We start from the raw sequence: 16,455 nt of genomic DNA on the forward strand, positions 1-16,455 counted from the left end.
GTGTGTGTGTGTGTGTGTGTGTGTGTGTGTGTGTGTGTGTGTGTATGGTAGTCAGAGGACTTTCATGACTGTCCTCTGTATAGACTATACCCTTCTTAAATGTTGGAAGTAATTATCACTCATTGTTAAAGACCATACCTGAGTCTAATAATCTATCTGAGGTGCTTGTGATGATAATGTTGTTAGTACCTTTTATCTTAACTGAGTGTTGTGTGTTTGTCTTCCCTTAGTTATGTTTGCCTATGAACAGTGCCTACTTGTGCTGGGCCATCACCCTGATATCTGGTATGAAGCTGCCCAATATCTGGAACAGTCAAGTAAACTGCTTGCAGAAAAGGGGGTGTGTATTCCTCCCATTCTGTTTTTCCTTTTGTGATTTTAATATAGCAATAAGATTTACTGACAAACTATAACATCAATTTTAGTAATGACGTGTAAATACTATCCATGTGTAAACACATGCATGCATAACATTAAGTGGCAGAAGGGAAACTGTTTGGGAGGTGAGGAAAAGAGCCTAGACAGGGTTGTGGGTAGGTATACATGGATGAAAATACCATAATAAAGCTCATTATTTTATATGCTAAATTTATTAAAAAGTTTCTATATAAGAAGTATATGTTGACAAATTTAAGCTTGCCAGATGGTGGCATCCACCTTTAATCTCAGCCTGCTCTAGAGTAAGTACCAGGATAACCAGGGCTACACATACACACACACACACATAAAACCTGTCTCGAAAAAAACAAAAAAGAAAAGGAAATATTTAAACTTATGTCAGTATGAACTTTAGTAACAGTCATAATTCCTTAGAATTAAAATATGATGGCTTTTAAAACTATCAAAGTGACTTGTCATTTAAAGCACTTAAATGGTAATTTAAAGTATAGGGACTGAAGTGCATAACTGAGTGGCAGAGGCCCCTGGGCGCAAGCCCTAGAAACTCCCCTCTACCCAGAATCAGAAGAAATTGTTAGTAATTTCTATAATTCTTAAATGCCAGTGTGTGTGTGTTTAAGTAGTAAGTACATTTTAAAGTGGATACTGTCTCATTTTTACTCTTTCAACTACATTGACATTATTGAGGACATGCTTTCTTTTCCTCTTAGGATATGAACAATGCCAAATTATTTAGTGATGAAGCTGCTAATATATACGAAAGAGCCATAAGCACTTTATTAAAGAAGAACATGCTCCTTTATTTTGCATATGCAGATTATGAAGAGGTGAGAAGAGTCAGAGGATTTGGAACTGTATTTGTGTGTGTGTGTGTGTGTGTGTGTGTGTGTGTGTGTGTATCTGTGTCTGTGTATGTGGCCCTCAAGCTCATGATTCTTCCTAAACCTGGTGAATACCAGCTACTGCTTACAATTTTACCTCAGGACTAAAATTTTTTTCTGGTAGTGTCTTTGTTTTTGTAGCCAGAGATGGTAACAATAAACAGTTGTTAGCCCTTGAGTTCATATAAGTTTATATACAGCATAGGTGCCTTGTGTGTAGGAGGGAACAGGGGTACAGTCTTCAGGTTCTGTAAAGCTCAGACTTGCTCATCTGTGAGTGTATGCTAATATTCACTTCTGCCGCTTTAGAGTCGCATGAAGTATGAGAAGGTTCACAGTATATATAACAGACTTCTGGCAATTGAGGACATTGACCCCACCTTGGTGAGTAACCTAACTCCCTCTTCCCCACCATCATAATCTGACTTAATATAACAAAATTAATTTAATTCTTATACAGTAAGAGTCATTGTATCTATGTCTTGTTAGATCATGGGACCCTCTATATAAAACACTGCTGGGCATTATGGCTCACACTTGTAATGTCAATATTTGGGAAGTAGAGACAGAAGAGCAGGAGTTCAAGATTATCTTTGAATATATAGTTAGTGATGTCTACAGAGAGAATTCCAGGCTCTGAATAGCCAAGGCTTTACAGAAAAGCTTTATCTTGCAAAAAAAAAAAAAAAAAAAAAGTTTTAGTAGTGATTATTATATGACCTGATGATAATAAAAATCACTGCATTATACACTTTAGAATAATTTTGTGTTATGTAAATTATGTCGCAATAAAAATTAGCATGTGTCCCTAATGCCTGGGGAAAAGTAGTTTATAACTCTATTCTGTAGTTTCTTATACTAGAAGCATTAGCATAGAACTCGTGCCTTGGCACTGGATGCTGTGAGGAGCATATTCTGCCTAATGTGTATAATACAAATATTTTACTTTCTCATAGGTATATATCCAGTATATGAAATTTGCAAGGAGAGCGGAAGGTATCAAATCTGGAAGAATGATATTTAAAAAAGCAAGAGAGGATGCCAGAACCCGCCATCACGTCTATGTGACTGCAGCCCTCATGGAGTATTACTGTAGTAAGGTAAACACTGACATGCTTATCTAAAGATGAGGTCATTAGTCCTAGCACTACAGGCAAGGGCAGCCATATTTCAGTGAATTCTACACCAGCAGATTTACACAGTGAATCCCCTTACCCTCCCCCACTACAAAAGTTCTACTTTAAGTAATTGAGTTTAATTGCTCCATTTTTTAAAGAAGGTCTTCAGCTTATCTGCATAAAATTATACTGAACATTATTCAACTCAATTGCTTGCTTATTTATGCCTTATTAAACTCCACATTTAATTTCTTTTTTTCTTTTAATTGATTATCTACTGTAGATGAATGAATCCAGGGCCTCCTGCATCTTAGATAAGCTTGTAAATTTTTTCAAGGATGTTAGGGGGCAGTGTTCAGGGAGTGAAACTTGATGAACAAGTGTTCTACTGCTGACTGACTGGTTCCAGTTCACCACTTGGTCATTCCTGTTTGTTCATTGGATTTTGTTTTGTTTTGAAGCACATATCACTAAATATCTCAGGCTGGTCTCAAACTCTTGATCTTCCAGTTTTCACTGTAACCCCCAGTACTAGGACTACAGGCAGTGCACCACTACAAGCACCTGTGGTAAATGTCTTAGACAAGATGCCACCATTGGCTACTAGGCTGTTTTATTTTGTTTATGGAGGTGCTGGGGATTGAACTCAGGGCTTTGAGCAGTATAGGCAAGTGCTCGACTACCAAGCTGTATGCCCAGCTCTTTTCTCATTTTAAAAGGACTGGTTCTTGTTTCATTCCCTAGGCTCACTCTGAAGTATAAGCATAAAACTCATATTCTGAACTTAACCCCTTGGTTGTTTTTTTATTTAGCTCACCAATTTTAATTCTTCTGTGCTTTGTCATATTTAGAGGTTGTGGGAATATTTCTTTGTTACTGTTTTTTGTTTTGAAAAAGTGTCTTGCTATGTAAGCTAAGATGATCTTGAACTTGTGACAATCCTCCTGCCTCTTAGTCTCTACTGCTGAGAATATAGATGTGCACCATCATGCCTATTAGATTCTGTAGTTTTAATATTCTTTTGTGTATATTGTCTGGCATTTCATGGAAACCAGTACTGTCTTCACTTCTAGGACAAGTCTGTTGCCTTTAAGATTTTTGAACTGGGACTAAAGAAATATGGAGACATTCCAGAATATGTTTTGGCTTATATTGACTATCTCTCTCACCTCAATGGTAAGTTGGTTAGAATCTGCTATGGTTGTGTGTTGTGTGTTGTGTGTGTGTGTGTGTGTGTGTGTGTGTGTGTGTCTTTAAGATTCATTTACTGGTGTTTTGCCTGTATGTCTTGTCTGTGGACCCATGTTTTCATTGCCCTTGGAGGCCAGAGGTATTGGATCTTCTGTAACTAAAGTTACAGTCAGCCATCAGCTGCCATGCAGGTGCTTCGAACCAAACCTAGGCCCTTTTAAAGAATAGCCTATGTTCTTAACTTCTGAACTATCTCTCCAGCCCCTGCCATGGGGTTTCTTAACATTAAACAACCTGAAATTATGTTTGGGTTTGGGTGGCTTTGTTCTCTTTTTTTAAAGTGTTTTAACTCCAACATTCACCAGAAACAGCTACTCGATAGGCACCCAGGAAATAGTGGCCTATCATCCATGAATTCCGTATTTTTCTTCTTAGACGGGGGTCTTACTATATACCCCGGGCTGGACCAATGCTTGCTATGTAGACCAATTTGGCTTTGAACTCACAGAAATCTACCTGTCTGCAAGTTTGTCACCATGCCCAGTTTATACAGTTTATACAGTCCAGATATTGAGCTCAACATCTTGTGCATGCTAGGCAAGTGTATTAGTCAGGGTTCTCTAGAGGAGCAGAACTTTTAGAATATATATGTGTGTGTGTGTGTGTGTGTGTGTGTGTGTGTGTGTGTGTGTGTGTGTATAGGGCTTACTAGAATGATTTACAGGCTGTGGTCTGCCTACTCCAACAATGACTATCTACCAAGGGAAGTCTAAGAATCCAATAGCTCTTAAGTTCATAAGGCGGGATGTCTCAGCTGGTCTTCAGTATATGCCAGAATCTTGAAGAAGTAGGGGCTGGAGAAATAGTTCAGGAGTTAAGAACATAGGCTATTTTTCAAAAGGGCCTAGAAGAAGTAGGCTCTAATGCCAGTGAAGGAATAGACTATCCAGTGAAAGCAAGAACAGGCTGGCAAAGACCAAAGGCTTCTTCCATGTCCTTTATATAGGCTGCTACCGTAAGATGTGGTCCAGATTAAAGATGGATGCCCTACCTCAAAAGCTATGGGTTAAAAGAAAACTATCTCACAGGTATACTCAACCACTTTTGTTTTACTTAATTCCAGATGTGGTCAAGGTAACAACCCAGAAAAGCAATCACAGCAAGCCTTCTACCAACTAAGCTATCCCTAGTCTTATCAACCATGTATTTATACTCCCTGGATAACGGTAGATTACTTATGACTCTGCAGAGTGGTTTTGAATCAGAAAAGTGCTACCACAATTAGGTGAATCTGCAAAGTCAGTTAAGAGACAGAGCGTTGTCTGTGCTCCTCTCTGGCCACTCTGTGCAGCTCATCTGTTATCTCCTGGGGTAAACAGACATTACACAGCTCTCCAGCTGTAATGTCGCTTGGTAATAGCTTTGCCCAGTAGATGAGAAGTATGGAGTACAACAACACAAAAAGTTTGTAACTACCAAGCCCAAAACTACTTGTGAGGTTATGGGGTGAGTATGTAAAAGAAGTATGCTCATTGACATCTTTATTTTCCCTCTCTGTTGGACTAATAGTAATATAACCATTCTTTATGCTAAATAATTACCCATTCATGTATGTCTTTATAAAATTATTATTGTGGAGCGCTGCTGCCACGCCTTAAAGATGGTGCCTGCTTGCCCTTGCAGACTTGGAGTAAACAAGCCTTGTTTGGTCCTGGGGCGGTACTTCCTGGTGGCCTGATCTTGTGTCATGGGTCCTTGACCAATCACAGTGCGAGACGTGGTATGGGCTCATGGGCAGTCCTACGCAGGGTATAAAGCTTCGCTCCTGGGCTGGCTCGGGGGCACACCTTCAAGCTTCATGTAACTAGCAACTCCTGAGTAAACTGCTGCTGGAAGGAACTGGTGTGCGAGTCTTTCTTCCCTGCTGGTCGGGGTGGTAGGCGTCACACATATTATAATTAATGACAGTTCAGGATATATAAATTTGGGGGGGGGGGAACAACTTAGGAGAGCTGGAGAAATGACTCAGCAGTTAAGAAGACTTGTTGCTCTTGCAAAGGACACAGATTTAATTCTCAGCACCCACATGGTAGCTTGTAGGCATCGATAACTCCAGTTCTAGGGAATCCAAAAGGCATGTACATAGTACATATACATTTATGCAGGCAGGACAGTCATAGACATAAAATAAATCTAAAAAGTAAAAGAAAATAATCTTGTATGAAAGTTGTTTTAAGAAAATTTGTATTTACTTGTCCATAAGATTAGGTGTGTAAACTTAAAACTATAATTTTCCCACTGGCAACAAGGTTATAATGTCCTTCATAAGACTGAGAGAATCATATTGAGCTTTTGCATGCGTTTAATTTATATATGGAGTATGGGAGGCAGTTATTGTGTGTAATGGTGGAGGTGAATGTGAAAGGTTTAGTGTCACAACAGAGCCCTGATGATGCCACCCAGGGGTCGTGAAGATGACAGCCCAGCCTCCTCGAGAGCTGTTGAGGCTGTGGAGCCCCTACACTGCTAGTTATTGAGCAAATGAGTGTACCTGTGCTAAACAGTGTGCACACCAGACCCCAGAGGCTTAATTCTAACAAAAAATAAGTAAGAATGTAAAATATTGTAGTGATTTTCGTATTGTTTACATGTTGAAAAGACATGTTGGATGTGCTTGGCTATGCTTAAGATTAATTTTACCCACTCAGTCTGGCTAGCAGGGTTTTAAATGACATTCTACGGCATTCCACTGTATGGCTGTGTTATCCTAAGGACTCACAGAAAGCATATGAGTTGGATCTTGAAGATGGGCAATAGTTAGCCAGGTAAAGAGGAAGGAAAACACCTTTTTAGGCAGAGACCATGGTGAGCATTGAACAGGGAGGAAGGAGGCTTTGTGGGATAGTAGGAGGGATGTTTAGAGCAAAAGCTGTATTAAAGCAAGGACAAAGTGTAATATTTAATAACATCTTTAAAATGTGAGACTGGAGCCGGGCGGTGGTGGCACACACCTTTAGTCCCAGCACTTGGGAGGCAGAGGCAGGCAGATTTCTGAGTTCGAGGCCAGCCTGGTCTACAGAGTGAGTTCCAGGACAGCCAGGGCTATACAGAAAAACCCTGTCTTGAAAAACAAAAAAACAAAAACAAAAAAACAACAACAACAAAATGTGAGACTGGAAAGATGGCTCAGCAGGTAAGATCATTGGCTGTTCTTCTAAAGGACCCAGATTTGAGTCTCAGCACCCACCTCGTGGCTCACAACTCCAGGTTTAGGGGACCCCACACCCTCTTCTGGCCCCTACAGGGACTGAATGCAAGTGGTGCACAGACACAAATGCAAGAGAAACACTACACAAAACATAAAACTAAGTTAAATTAAAACTTAAAAATATACCAAGTCACTTGATGTGGTACATCTGACTGACTTCTTTGGCTATATTCATTTAATCTCTCACAAGTTTATCTTGCATATGCACAGACAGTAAATTGAATGTCTGTGCTAATAAAATAAAAATCAGTCATGATGAAGGATTTAAACAAAATTTATTGTGGTGTAATTTAGATATAATGAATATTCATTTTAACTGTTCAGTTCAATTATCAAATTTTTGTTAGATTCTTAAGTTTGTTTTAAAGATCCCTTCAATTTTCAAGAAAACTCTTGCTTTTACTTACAAATGAACTCCTAAAACTTAAAATTTAATCCAGATAGTACTTCTCATTATTTTTTGAAAGGCAAAATAGGACATCTGGTTCAGCCCTCACTGCAATTTGCATTACACCGTGTACAAACCAGGTCTCAGATAAAGGTCAAAAGACCTGGCTTCTAGTAACAGCTTTGTTACCCAGCAATGAGCCAAACCAGTTTAGGTGGGGAGTGTTTGGTGTTTGTTTGTTTCTTTGTTTGTTTGTCTGAAACAGGGTCTGTGTATTTCTGGCTAGCCTGAACTTAGGATGTAGAACAGGCTGGCCTAAGACTCACAGAGATCTGTCTCTGCTTCCCGAGTTGTAAGATTAAATAAAGGCTTGTTCCCCTAATCTGGCAAATTCAGTGATTTTGAACCTCCAAATTTCCTTATCTGTAAAAATCATTTGTGACAAGTTATTTTTCTGCATTAGATTTTTGTAAGGATTAACTGAGATAAAGCTTGGGGTTTTGTTCTAATTTAAAAATAATTACTAAATTGTAAAACTTTCTTTGATTTAACATTTAAACTTTTTTAAATACCCTAGAGGACAATAATACTCGAGTTTTGTTTGAAAGAGTTTTAACATCTGGAAGCCTTCCTCCTGAGAAGTCTGGGTAAGTCATGCGAAATGTATGAACTCTGATGTGTGGGATTGTGCTTCAGAAGATATTCTTCATTTAACATAATAATAAAAATACCTTCCAAATTTTACTATATAGCATTAACTCACAAATTTCAATTTTTTTTTTTTTTTTTTTTTTTATATATATTATTTATTATTTATGTATATGAGTACACTATAGCTGTCTTCAGACACACCAGAAGAGTGCATCAGATTACACTGTAGATGGTTGAGAGCCACCATGTGGGTGCTGGGAATTGAACTCAGGACCTTTGGAAGAGCAGTCAGTGCTCTTAACCACTGAGCCATCTCTCTAGCCCCTTAAACTTACATTTTTATTTTCTCTATGATAAGAATTATTTTGAGATACCCTTTTAATTTATTAAATATTTGCTATATCTTTCTACTTTAATATTTCTAGAACTTAATATATTAGCATTCTGAAATGTATCTCATAGTGGAATGCAGAGATGCTTTTATACTAAGAGCCAGTTTCTGTTACCTCTCCACCGTATGACCTTGACTGTGAGAGAATGGGATGGTCTAGTGGCATAGCCAGCATATTCAGGCTTTGTCTCTCTTCAGTTCCCAGCTCAACCACCTAGACAGGTGGACAGTCTACCTAGCCCTCACTTTCTCACTGATTCACAAACATGTCTACCAGTGTTGAAGTTCTGCAGTATCCTCTTCCTGGTACTTTATTGGTACCCACGATCTTACTTTAGGTGCCTGTGGCATTTAAGTAATCCCAGAACATTAAAACAGTGATTTGTACAGCCAAGTGGTGGTGGCACAGGCCTTTAATCCAAACAGTATAGAGGCAGAGTTCAAGGCCAGCCAGGTGTACAGAGTGAGTTCCAAAGACAGCCAGGACAGAGAAATCCTGTCTCAGAAAAAAACAAACCAAACAAAGCAAACAACACAGTGATGTGTACAGTTTGGCCTTGGTGAGTCAATATTATATAGTAGATTTTGGAATATATTTTTATTCATATGTTAAATGAAGAATATCTTCTGAAGCATAATTTATTCCACTAAGCAAAGTGATGAAGCCAGAATATACAGGAAAAATTATAGAAGTCTGTCGGTTCCTTTTCCACAAAGTTTATACTCTCCCTTTTATTTACCTCAAGTAGTAAGATAACGTGTGTGTGTGTGTGTGTGTGTATGTGTGTGTGTGTGTGTGTGTCCAACCAACTCAGGAAAGAACTTGAATGTGCAAATATTTGGGTAAAGTGTTGTGGTTGTACTTGACTTTAAATATTTAGGAAAAAATAAAATTAAACAAATAAGGGGAAATACTAACAATTATTGAACAAACCTAAAACAATTCTATGATTGAATATTGGTTATATTTACTTTCTTACAGAGAAATCTGGGCTCGATTTCTAGCTTTTGAGAGTAATATTGGTGACTTAGCTAGTATACTCAAAGTGGAGAAAAGACGGTTTACAGCATTCAGAGAAGAGTATGAAGGCAAAGAAACAGCTTTATTGGTAGACAGATACAAGTTTATGGATCTATACCCTTGTTCTGCGAGTGAACTCAAAGCACTGGGCTATAAGGTATGTACTCAGCACCAAGACACCTGTGGTGTCTCCACTTCCCCTATGTTTTTAAGAGTTCACAGACAATTTTCATTCTAATGTCAATTCTTTACTCTATTACTAAGTCAAAAAAATCCATTGATTTTGTTGTTTATGGATAACAAAAGTAACAAAAAATGAAAAACATTTGAGAGAGAATAAATGCTTTCATTATGTACCTGGAATTGTCAGTGCCTTGTGTCTGACAGATGATGGAGAAAAGTCTTAATGTAATCCTTAGTGTAATTATTTTAAAATAATTCTTATCAACTGATGAATATTTTTGATAGTGCTCCAACTAAACATATTTACTTGTTGTATATTTTGTCAAGATATCAAGAAGGGATATAGCCAGGCCTGGTGGTGCACACACACCTGTAAACCTTGGATTTAAAACTGGGAAGGCAGGAGGTTTGCAAAGCTAGCCTAGGCTATACAAACAAAGCAAAACTCATGTTCTTGCAAGATCAGCAGCTTTCTACAGCAGACCATAGAGGAACTGGCTTCTCTAAGAGTGGTACTCATCTATGTAGATGACTGACTCCTAAGGAAACTAATTTAGCCCCTGAATCCTAGTGTTCTTGAAGCTTCAGAAATAGCCCTTATACAAAAAACCATTGATCTATCATTTCTTGACCTTTCTGTTCCACTGACATGAACAATGGTCAAGGTAGAAACCCACATGAAGCCGGGCAGTGGTGGCACATGCCTTTAATCCCAGCACTTGGGAGGCAGAGGCAGGCGGATTTCTGAGTTCGAGGCCAGCCTGGTCTACAGAGTGAGTCCCAGGACAGCCAAGGTTACACAAAGAAACCCTGTCTTGAAAAACCAAAAAAGAAAAAAAGAAAAAAGAAACCCACATGAAGCTGTGTGTACGTGGGTCTTGTGTTGGTCCCTTTAAATCAGCTGGCAATAGGATATCCTTGGCCATCACTCTTTTCCTCACTGCCCTCTTTTGGCCTGAGTTTCACTCTCTGTCTGAACCAGACTAGAAAACTTTGCAAAGAATTATACGTAATTAGCTTTAGACCTTTTCTTTGATGGATGTTGCAGGTCTGTGCCAGCCCCATAATCCTGTTCTGAAGGGATTCCTAATAACACGTATTGTACTGTTAGAAAATGAAGTTTTTACCTCAACTGTTTTTTTTTTTTCAGTGCAAAACTAGACATACTAAGAATTATTGGAAAAGACCATTTATTTTTTCTAGGGTAAAAATGGTTTTAAAGAGTCTAATGAAAATGAAGAGAGCCAGAAGCTGGTTTAGTAGGTAAAGGAGCTTGCCTCCAAGCCTGGTGACTGGAGTTCAACCCTGGAACCCACATGATGGAAAGCGAGAACCAACTCCCACCAACTTAGGCTCTTAACAAGCACATATGCACACACATCAATACCATTTTTAAAAGATTGAGAAGACAGATCATTGCCGGGCTGGATGGTACACCCCTTTAATCCCAGCATTCCTGAGACACAGGCAGCTGTGTTTCTTAATTTCTCTAAATTCAAGGCCAGCCTGCCAGGGCTAAATAGTGTGCCCCTATCTCAGAAAAAGTGTGGGGGTTGACTATTTCTAAGTAGAGTTACTTTTTAATGAGTTCTCCAGCCTGTATTTTCCATATCTACTTTGTATCTGGGGAGAACTAGAGTGCACTGCTATGTGGTAGTTGGTGACATAGTAAGTTGTACACCACAGTGAGTGGTTTCACTGTACCACATGATAGCAGTGTCACCAACTGTGTGCAAGCAGATTTGGAGGATTGAAATGGACAGGACCTGTTAAAGGTGACTTTGACATAACTTGGAGAGGGCCCCATTGGTTTGAAAGGAGAGGGTGGGCACCCAATGCTCTCTCTACTTCCTATTACCTATGTGATCTTTTAAGCTTCAGTCCATGCTAGCAATGTTACTGATTTCCTCAAAGAGTGACTACAGTCTGGCTAAAAGGCCTGACAAATAGTAACTGTTTTCTAATATTTTCTCCTGTACATTAAAAGGAAGTTCATTGCATTAGCAAAATGCTATTAGCCAGTGCAGATGCTGATAATCCCTATCTTGGCTTTCATGAAGCAAGAATTTCACTTAACCCAGGCTCTTCACTTTAACTGAGATGTTAATTCCAGTGGAAGGAAAGTATCAAAAATCAAAGCTTTATCTTAGCTGGGCATGATGGTGCATGCCTTTAATTCCAGCACTCAGGAGGCAGAGGAGGTTGATCTCTGTAAGTCTGAGGCTAGCTGAATTCCAGAACAGCTAGGGCTACACAGTGAGACCCTGTCTCAAACAAACAAATCAAAATCTTGACTTTTCCTTCATATCACCCTACTCTCTTCTTGGTGCCATTCTTACAACTCTTCCCACAAAGTCTTGTACCTATCTTGCAATGATCCTGCCTGGAGACAGTCTAGTGATTCTTAGCTGGGGTTGAGGTAAATTTTTAAAATGCAACCTTCAAAACGAATGGCTTCCCTTGTTGAGTGTTGAACAGTCTTTATCATCATGAGATTTCCTGCTTCTCCTTCTCCATCCTTCCTGTGCTTATAACCCAATGATTCTTACTGTAGCCTCAAGATTATGGAACTGCACAATGCTCTGTAAGACCCTTTTCAGGTTTAGGATTCTTCTGTTCTGCATTTTCAGGATGTCTCCCGTGCTAAGCTAGCTGCTATAATTCCAGACCCAGTTGTAGCTCCTTCCATAGTGCCTGTTCTGAAAGATGAAGTGGATAGAAAACCTGAGTACCCTAAGCCAGACACTCAGCAGATGATTCCATTTCAGCCACGACATTTAGCACGTAAGATTCAGAACCAAGACGTTTGTTTGATTTCAATCGAAGGTGTGGGAGGGAAGTAACCTGGCCTTTTCCACTGTAAGTTAACTATTAGACTTGGGGTCACAAGTAAGCTTTGAACTAGATACACTAAGAATGTTTAAAAAACAAAAAACCACCAAAGCCTCTGAGTACCACAGGCTTCAGTAGCCCATCTTCATACCTGCTCAATGTGCAGATTACTTGACCAACTGGACACTCCCCGCAGTACCACACCTGTACCACGGTTGTGAGTGGTTAGCAGCTGTCTAGGTCCTCTGTGAACAAGACCCTAGGATTAAATGTACTATTGAACAAGTGACTTTAGACAGGATTACTAAACACTGTAACTCAAAAACAGTTGAGTCAAAAATGTCCTTTAGTTCAGCCCTGGCTTGCTTTACATGAAGTCACTTGTCTGATTCCCAGTGACCTAAGACTGACACTGCATTTCATGTCTGCCCCATTTCATTTGGTCACTTGGTTAAGGCACTACAGCCCATTATATGTGTTCAGAAGGAAGCAGCAGGGACATAGGAAGTTGTGTGCAGGTCACTTGACTTCAACTTTCCCACATAGAAACTATGCCCGTGTTTCATACCTGCTTCCTCCCTCAGCTCCAGGCTTACACCCAGTCCCCGGTGGAGTGTTTCCAGTGCCTCCGGCCGCTGTGGTTTTAATGAAACTGCTCCCTCCTCCTATTTGCTTCCAGGTTCGTTCATTGTACATACTGGGTCACTGTATTATATGGGCTTGGTTTTTGTTTTTTTTTTTTCTTGTATGATGGGAGGTACAAAATAGTTAACTTGTCAGATAACTGAGATTAAATTTATTCATGTCATGATAGGGTCCTTTTGTACAAGTGGATGAACTGATGGAAATTTTCCGAAGATGCAAGATACCAAACAGTAAGTAACAGAAGCTCTATTTTCAGTATGGAGTCTACATTGTTTCCCAGGGAAAAAGGATTGTTCTCTTCACTGAGGTCTCTAAAGCCAAGTATCCAGTGTACAGAGGTGCAGGGACACCCTGGAGTAAGCTGAGCCTTCTGTAGTGTGGGCATACTCTGGTAACACATATCAGAGTCCTGGCATGTGTGAGGCACTGTCTGATCTGTCTTAGCAGTTTCTTGGTTTTAACAGGAGTTTGTAATTTAGTATCAGTAGCACCATTCCATGCTTGCTGACAGGCTATGGAATGGGCAGAGCACTCTTTTCCAATAGCACCGTTGTAAGCACTGTTCTGTTTGCTCCATCCCAATAGCTGTTGAGGAAGCCGTGAGGATCATCACTGGTGGGGCCCCAGAGCTGGCTGTGGAAGGCAACGGCCCAGTGGAAAGTAGTGCAGTACTGACCAAGGCTGTCAAAAGGCCCAACGAGGACTCAGACGAAGATGAAGAGAAGGGGGCTGTAGTCCCCCCAGTTCATGACATTTACAGAGCACGGCAGCAGAAACGAATACGATGAGTCAGCTTAAAAACATGCCTGCCTCTGACAGAAAAAACTCTTACCCAGGATTCCTTTTTTTGCCTCTTAAGTCATATGTTTTAAAGAGACAATGCTTTGTTACAAGGTTTTGGAAACAAAGTTGTATTGTCATTGGTGCCTCTGTCATATGGTTTTGAGAAAAAAACCCAAGCCTGTGTGGATTTTGAATTCGGAGCAGACCTATCCTCTAAGCAAGATTAGGTTTTAAATAACAGTACAAAATGACAACGCCACATCTTGTTCCTTTTCAAGGGTGTCTTGTATGTGCCACTTGAAGATTTGTAAGTTTCCCACAGTTTTATTTTAAAAACTGGATGGCTTATGATTGTAAAACATTTTCACATTTTCTGAAAAACATTTGTTCTCAGTTTGCTTATGTAGTCCTGCCTTACTGTTTGTTTTTATTTATGGCAGAATGTATGGCAACTGTTTTGTAGTTATAAATTTTTCAAAGGGTCCTCTGAAAAAAATAAAAGGACTTCAAAAACATGCCTCCTCCTGATTCTTTGTGTTTGTGTACATGGGGAGGGGGTGTCCAAATGTAAACACACAGAAGCCAACAGAGGACATCAGGTGGCTTCCTTTATAATTCTCTTATTCCCTTGAAGCTGTTTCTCACTGAACCTTTTTTGACTGGGCAGTGAATTCCTAGGGTCTGCCTGTTTGCACCTAATGCTGAGGTTGCAGGCAAGCAAAGTCATGCCTAGTTTTTATGTAGCTGCTAGGGATTCAAACTCAGATCCTCAAGCCCTCTTTTCCACTGGGCATCTGTATTAGTCAGGGTTCTCTAAGGTCACAGAACTTACGGGTAGTCTTTTTTTTTTTTTTTTTTTTTTAATCGAGACAGGGTTTCTCTGTATAGCCCTGGCTGTCCTGGAACTCACTCTGTAGACCAGGCTAGCCTTGAACTCAGCAATCCACCTGCCTCTGCCTCCCAAGTTCTGGGATTAAAGGTGTGCACCACCACTACCCAGTGGGTAGTCTCTATATAGTAAGGGAATTTGTTGATGACTTACAGTCTGTAGTCCAACTCCCCAACAATGGTCACCAGCAGCTGGGAATGGAAGTCCAAGGATCTAGCAGTTGCTCAGTCCTACAAGGCAGGCAGGCAGGCGAAGACCAAGTCTTCCTTCTTCCAATGTCCTTATGTAGTTCTCCAGCAGAAGGTGTGGCCCAGATGTGTACCAACACACCTGGATCTGAGACTTTTTTTTGTTGTTTGTTCGTTTTTTGGTTTTTTTGTTTTTGTTTGTTTGTTTGGGTTTTTTTTTTTTTTTTTGAGACAGGGTTTCTCTGTGTAGTCCTGGCTGTCCTGGAACTCACTCTGTAGACCAGGCTGGCCTCAAACTCAGAAATCCGCCTGCCTCTGCCTCCCAAGTGCTGGGATTAAAGGTGTGCGCCACCACCGCTCGGCGAGACTTTTCTTAGTCTCCTGGGATTAAAGGTGTGTATTACCTTGCCTGGGCCTAAGTTTTTCATAGCCACTGTGCCTTAAGATCTCCATGCCAAGATTCAGGTCAGAAACTTGTATCTCCCAGGCTCAAGATCAGGATCGCAGGTGAACCTTCCAATTCTGGATTGTAGTTCATTCCAGATATAGTCAAGTTGACAACCAGGAATAGCCACCACAATTCACCCCCTTGTCAACCTGACACAATGTCTCATGTCCACATGAAACAATAACAAGGTTATGAATATGCCTAACATGATATAACTATTGCTCATACAATCACAAATGCAATTGTAAATTTATAACGGAGCAATGTCCCTTGGGAACATTCTTTTAGTATCTCAACTTGAATACCAATTGATGTTAAAGAAACTGGAAGAAAAACAAATGTATTCTTAACAAAATAAAACAGAAACATTCATATTACTTTACACCCTAGTTTCTGCAACTGGTTACATGTCCTTAGCTGGTATTTATAACTACCTTCCTCTACTACTCATTCTGTATTTCCTCCACCCTCAGCAAGCACCTCAGCAGGTCTTGGCTCTTTCCCTGGAGGAGTGACCCATACCTTCATTCCTGATGGGTCTCCATCCTTTGTCATCCTGCTTGCATTAGGCCGCTGTAGTCTCCCATGGACTTTAATCACAGGACATGGTAGTGAAGGGTTCATAGAATTTCTACCCCTAGCAGACTAGCAGATAGAATAGAGCCAAGAGAACAGGTCAAAGTAGATGAAATGGTTGAATAAGATTGAGTTCTTGAGAAAAAAACCTATACTTCCCCATGATTGTTCCTTGAACCCTGTCACAAGCTGAATAATAGGCTGAGACTTTCCACTGGGACTTTCCAGCCCTCCCCCTCACTCCCTCTGGTTTTTTTTTTTCTTTAAATACCCTACTCTCCCCGAGCTGGGGGTCGAGCTCCTCTGCCCCTGCGTGGGTTACGAGTCTCAGCCTCAGTGCACTGATTTCCTGAAATATACCTCTTGCTGATTGCATCAAGAATGATGTCTCATGAGTCACTGGGAGGCTGTGATCTCCCGAGACTTGAGGGAGGGTCTCCCCTCTCGGGGATCTTTCAGTAGTACTAAGAGAGATCTCCTGCACTCTAGACATAATCCTGCTTACCTCCATTGTAGAGAGGCAATCCAATTTCCCCATGGTAACCTGGATCTATCACCCCTCCTAACACTGTTATTCCTTTCTTAGCCTGTTGGTTTAAGGAT

At 40.2% G+C, this 16,455-nt stretch overlaps 1 protein-coding gene across 1 annotated transcript in view; it reads left to right on the forward strand.

The window, feature by feature from the left end:
* Window positions 1-14,266, forward strand: part of Cstf3 (cleavage stimulation factor subunit 3) — a 77,552-nt gene extending 63,286 nt beyond the window's left edge. Inside the window, exons 11-21 of the mRNA XM_028766911.1 lie at window positions 231-340; window positions 1,110-1,226; window positions 1,590-1,664; window positions 2,237-2,380; window positions 3,472-3,574; window positions 7,823-7,892; window positions 9,270-9,465; window positions 12,122-12,275; window positions 12,908-13,002; window positions 13,138-13,198; window positions 13,554-14,266. Coding sequence (XP_028622744.1) covers window positions 231-340; window positions 1,110-1,226; window positions 1,590-1,664; window positions 2,237-2,380; window positions 3,472-3,574; window positions 7,823-7,892; window positions 9,270-9,465; window positions 12,122-12,275; window positions 12,908-13,002; window positions 13,138-13,198; window positions 13,554-13,756 — 1,328 coding nt within the window. The 3' untranslated portion in view covers window positions 13,757-14,266. The remainder of the gene's footprint in view (window positions 1-230; window positions 341-1,109; window positions 1,227-1,589; window positions 1,665-2,236; window positions 2,381-3,471; window positions 3,575-7,822; window positions 7,893-9,269; window positions 9,466-12,121; window positions 12,276-12,907; window positions 13,003-13,137; window positions 13,199-13,553) is intronic.
* Window positions 14,267-16,455: the final 2,189 nt, after the last annotated feature.

This window comes from Grammomys surdaster, unplaced genomic scaffold (assembly GCF_004785775.1).
Source record: "Grammomys surdaster isolate TR1022 unplaced genomic scaffold, NIH_TR_1.0 170, whole genome shotgun sequence".
Lineage (NCBI taxonomy): Eukaryota > Metazoa > Chordata > Mammalia > Rodentia > Muridae > Grammomys > Grammomys surdaster.